At 34.3% G+C, this 6,000-nt stretch overlaps 1 protein-coding gene across 1 annotated transcript in view; it reads left to right on the top strand.

Annotated features, from left to right (window-relative positions):
- The first annotated feature begins 364 nt into the window (after positions 1–364).
- septin4a (septin 4a) overlaps positions 365–6,000 on the top strand; it is a 28,096-nt gene continuing 22,460 nt past the window's right edge. The window contains 1 exon segment of the mRNA NM_001037379.3: positions 365–651. Coding sequence (NP_001032456.3) covers positions 631–651 — 21 coding nt within the window. The 5' untranslated portion in view covers positions 365–630.

Genomic DNA, 6,000 nt, shown 5'->3' with positions numbered 1-6,000 from the left:
GCTTAACAGGGTAATATATATATATATAGCTTCGTAAATTGAGATTTGTTTGATTTTATTTGTAATTAGATATTTATTAGGTAATAATACCCAAACTCTTCTCCAATAAATATTTTGAATAAACTTAGACCAATAGAAAACAGCATATGGTTTACTAACCAGTTCTTTTTGAAACAGTAGACGTAAGCTATATTCTTTTTATTTTTGCAAAATGAAAAACAAATTTTGCCACAGAAAGCATCAGCATATCGATAACAGTACTGATATTTTAAACGCACTACTATTAATCGTCATGCAGGCGTCGGCTCCTCGTTGACCAATCCAAAGCTTTCATTTATGAGCGCGACGCAACAGAAACGCTTCAAGCGCTGCAAGTGAACGCGACGCGCAGCTCTCACTGATTGACTTGAGCTTGTCAGATCGCACTGCTCTGTCCGTACTGTACCTTTGATTTCCTCCGTTTATCCCGGACGTTTAGAGGGTCAGAAAAAGTTGCGTTAACATAACTGCGTAGATTTGACCTCTATCTGTCTCGGAAATTTAGCCAAACATCAGCAGCACTGACCAGGTGGATGTGAACTCCCTCCGCTAACATGGAGCACCTGTCGTCCACCACCAACCGCTTCGTGAATGCCATGTACAGGCAGCGCGGTAAGGGGTTTTGAAAATGACAACAATATGTTTTGTAAATTATGTACATTTCATGCAGAGTTCATGCAAATATCTCCAAGTGCCGTCTAAAACAGTTGTTCTAAAATGGGCTTTTTTCAAGCTCTTGTGTGTCGGAGCTGTATTTTATTGAGGTAAAGTTGGTTTTTAACAATGACAACCCGTGACCTTGTTTACCATCCTGCTTTTTAAATTAGATCTGAAATCTCAAGTTTGACTTTAAAACAAGGTACAGTGTTGTACTTTTATAGTTATTGGGTGCTAATATGATTTCCCCATTTATAATTGGTAAATATTTATTTTATGAAATGATACTATTAATGAGTAAGTCTGAATTTGCGAATGTAAAACCTCAATCAGTATTTTCACATTTAAGATATTCCTTTAGTCCCATTTTAAAGTGAAATAACTACATAAACATATGGACCTGAGTAAAAATACTGGTGGCACTAGAGGTTTTTACATCTGAACTCTTCATATGTAGGTCAGAAACACAGCAACTCATCTTAAATCTTGACCATGTGTCTCCTTCTCTCTGTTTACACACTGCCATTGGCACCAGATCCTGAGGTATGGCATGACTTCATCTTCTCGTTGATGGTAGAAATCAATGTGTAGTTTAGTTGTAACGAAACATCGAAACTGACTGTGATTGAAACACTCACTCTCGACCCCCACTTGTCCAGCCTCTTACTGGAGATCAGGGCATTAGTGTGGGGTATTAATGTGTGTGGACTAATGAGTGCTGACAGCCTGATGCGGGTCACGTTGTTTGCATTAGAGATTGAGGGAGGTGTCGTTTGGAAGTGCAAACGTTTAGTGTTCTCCTTTTTAAAGCATTATTAGTTCAGTTTCAGAATGAAAACTTATGTAAATCATTATTTACTCTCTCTCTTGTCATCCAAAATGTAAATGTTAAAGTTGTAGTTCATCTAAAAAAGAAAAATTCAACACCAGGCTACTCATACTCAAGTGGTTCTTTTGAAAACAAAAGAAGATATTTTGAAGAATGTTCAGCCGTTGGCTTGCATTGTAGGAAAGTCAAATACTATGGAAGTTAATGGTTACCATGTTTAACACGTTCTTAAAAATCATATTTTGTGTTAAACCAAATAAAGAAACTCAAACAGGTACGGAACATATGGAGGATAAGTGACTATCCCTTTTCATTTCGTTTCATTTTCACTCGAAATAATCTAAGGTTTATGAGAAAATCCTGCATATTTTTCTTTTGTGGTGCTCAGTGGTTTAAATTTAAAAACTACAATTTCATTTTCAGCATCAAGCAGCTCTTAATAATCCCTAAGATGAACTGTGTTGGGTAAAAAAGTAATATATTACAATTTTAAGCCTTTCTTAGTCTTTAAAAACATACAAATAAAAAAGATGAAAAATTACATGACGCTGTCAGAAAAAGGACTATTCCTTCATTCATATTCTTTTCGGCTGAGTCCCTTTACTAATCTGGGGTTGCCACAGCAGAATGAAACGCCAACGTATCCAGCATATTTTTTACTCGGCGGATGCCCTTCCAGCTGCAACCCCCATCACTGGGAAGCAGCCATACATACTCATTCACACACATACATTACGGACAATTTAGCTTACCCAATTCACCTATACCACATGCTTTTTGGACTTGTGGGGAAAACCGGAGCAACCCACCTGAATACTGAGAGAACATGCGAACATCACACAGAAATGCCAACTGGCCCAGCCGGGGCTCGAACCAGCGACCTTCTTGCTGTGAGCAAAGAGCCTAGAATGACCAAGAGGCGACACTCTAGTGTAATTTGTAAAAACAGCCACTAGAGGGCCATTTTGGAATGAAAACTCCAATAGAGCAACAGCATATTAGAAGTCTGTAAAATAAACTATTAAAAGTGCTGATGATTGTGATAACAAATGTTGTATTGTCGTCTTTCAGGTTGTATCTCGGCTTTAATGTGCTTTTTAAATAAATAAATAAAAAACAAAGCAGCTGCTTGCCATCGCGACAGTAATGAGATCCAATGGACGGCCGATCATTTTCACTCCAAAATGGCGTAATCCGGGGCTGTTGCTGGGCGCTGCTGTTGCAATGGATCGTTCTATTGAGTGTCACCTCTTGGTCATTCTAAGCTCTTTGCTGTGAGGCGATTGTGCTGGAAGAAGGAATATTTTTTTTCATTCATTAAACCGTTGTATTTGTATTGCTTAAGGTGATATATATTAACGAAACTTCTTCTCTTGAGTGTGATATGCCTTGCATACTAATGAAGCATTTTTTGCAGAAGTGTATGAATCTGAGAAAAATGCAAAGGCTTGATTGTGTAAAATTAACTTGAGCTCTGCAGCTAAACTGCCTGTGAGCAGAGATGGGTTGAAAGTGAACACAGAATATTTGCAGTTGAGAAGTCTTATGCTTTTAAAGTTGTGCAGAGAATTTGTAGAAAAAGAGGATGTATGTATGGGTGCGGCCAAATGAGATGCTGGAGAATGATTGACAAGTGATGAATTGCACTAAACTCCACCTGTTAAAGGTGCAGTAGGTGATCTTCCACAATGCTAACCCTCCCCTGCCGTCTAGAGCCAAGCCTCCTTAAACACGACCACAGCTAAAGATTCCTCTCTCATGTGTTAAAAGCGACTAGTGCTTGTCTGGTGGCGGTGAGCAAGCCAAACTGACATGCGGTTTCAGAGTGAATATTAGAGTTGCATGGTAAACAATATTAGGAGAGACTTGGCGGAATAGCGCTATTTACTTTTTGTTTTGTTGTTAAACAAATTAAAATCTACATTATTGCTGTAAAAGGTCCCTTATGAAACTAAAAATAGTCTTATCAATCTTTCATCGGAAGATTTAAGCGGCTGAACAACACTTCTGTGAAAATATAACTCGTTTGTAACAACATCTAACGTCACATCAGCTTTGCGTGAAGCTAAAACAGTTTTAAAACAGCACATTACCTGTCTAAGAGAAATCCTTCAGACATTGTGTCATCTTTTCTCCAGCGTGCAAAGGTAACTCCAATATTGATTCAGGTTTTTAAAAAGTTTTGATTCAGCAGGTTTTTACTGATTGCGCGCATGCTCTCTCTTGTGAACGCGTAGTGGTTGACAGAGCTGCGTACAAAAGCCTGCGCAGTTGTCCAAATCTGCATTTGCTGACAGACAGATTGGGCTACTTATCAGAATTATGAGAGATGTCAATCTGACAATATTTAATTGGATGAACATTTTTTTTCAGTTATATGCCTAACCCAAAATATAAAAATATATATAAATACATTTAGATCATTTACTGTAATAATTACTATTAGACTGTGAAGAGACTTTCAACCAGCACAACAAAAAATGCTTTGAAGACGATCACCTACTGCACCTTTAATGTAAGAGTCAGGAAATGTAAATTGTTAAGCACATCCTTAATTTAATTCATTCATTGCATTGGGGATACCAAAATTCTGTTCATCGAATTATTCATTTGTATCCAATAAATTACTCATATTTTTGACATTGAAGAAAACACTCTCCTGACCTCTTTTTATGGAACACACATGGAATTGATTAAACAACGCATTCTTTCATATTACATTCCTTAAAAAGTAACTAAAAGTAACACATTTAGGTCTTAATTTAGTTAGTATTTTTTTAAAAGTGACCTGTAATATGTTTTTTTCTCAACACTAAAGATGAATAAGGGTCTTCGTAAAAAAATCAGTGACAATAAAAAAAAAATTTTAATTAATTAGTTAAAATGTATATAATTTTCAACCAAAATAGCATCCTTTTGCTAGTGCTAGACAAGTTTCATAGTTAAAAAAAATAAAATTGTATATATATATATATATATATATATATATATATATATAATATATATATATATAAATATTTAAAAATACTGAACTGCACTAAAAACTGTAGTTTGTAAGGTCAAAGCACTGAGCATCATATAAGTCTACTGTATAGAGAAAAACTCCTGCATGTGTTCCTTAATAACTGTCAGTTCTTTTCAGAAATTGTGTAAGACACATAATCCTTTAAACCTGTTGATTTTTGTGCGGTCATTTTTTGTTGGGTAATGGGATGGACCGCTTTTGTTCTGATTAAGCATGTATTTAGGTCAGAAAACAACGGTTTGTTAAGGATGTAGTTCACCCAAACAGTCCAAGTGCCTGTTCAGTTTTAATTGTGTAGAAACAGGCAGCTGGTGCTCTCTGCTTCATCTCTCCTGTTTTTCATAAAGAACACAAGGATATGATGCAGAAAGAACTTATTTTTTGGGGTGAACAACAATAAATTAATGTTTTGTTTAATTGCAGACCACCTATACTATACCCAGATAATATTTTCAATACACCTCCATTAAAAAAGGGGTCTGACCAGTAAAACTATGAATAATGTGTATTGAGAAGATTGTCAATTAATCTTACTAAAAAAGTCTACACTTTTTCCCCATCAAAAATACTTTTGTTTCTTAGTCATTTAAATATTTGACACTGATGTGGCTAAAGAAGGTCAGAGCTGCTGGTACAATTCAATCCTTCTTAATTAATTTTCCTTAAACTAGAATGCTTAACAGCAAATGTATAATACATAGTAAACTGAATCCATCAGTAATGTTAAATAATGAATTTGAGTTTATTTCAATGTTTGAATTTAAACAATTTCAATTTAGTACTGTTCAGCTAAATTAGTTTGTTTAAATTCAGGCCAAACAAATTGTTTGCAATTACTTAACGTAAACACATATGAGTAAATCAGAGGAATCTTGAAATCATGAATCAATTTGAATCATGATGGGGAACATTTCAGTTACTGATTGTTGTTTAACTTCTTGTTGAACCTTTTATACCACTTGCAGAGTTGACAGTAACAGTTCATATTTTTCACCATTGTTGTACTTTAGCTTTAGATGCTAACCTTAAACCAGACACAACATGACATATTTAAAACAGGATCTTATGTATTTTTATCATAGCATTGCTCTTTTTTGAAGTGATTGAAAAATTCACCTAAAAATCACAGTAGCACAGTTGGCAAATACTTAATCTACTATTGTGATTATTTATTGCATACTACTGGTCATAAGTTTGGGGTCCGTTTTTGTTCATGTTGTTTTTTATTTTTTTTAAGAAAATCATTTAATTTATTAAATGTAAAAAAAGTTAAATGTTAATTAAATATTTATTTATTACTTATTGTATGCAGTTTAAAATTGAATTATTACTCATTATTGTTTTTATTACTGTTACATTAATAATAATAATTAATAATTAATAATAATAATAATAATAATAATAATAATAATAATAATAATAATAATAATAATAATAATAATAATCATAA

Source organism: Danio rerio, chromosome 21 (genome assembly GCF_052040795.2).
Source record: "Danio rerio strain M-AB ecotype USA chromosome 21, GRCz13ab, whole genome shotgun sequence".
NCBI classification, from domain to species: Eukaryota; Metazoa; Chordata; class Actinopteri; order Cypriniformes; family Danionidae; genus Danio; species Danio rerio.
The sequence above is the reverse complement of the archived record's forward strand: the minus strand, read 5'-3'. Positions and strand labels throughout refer to the sequence as shown.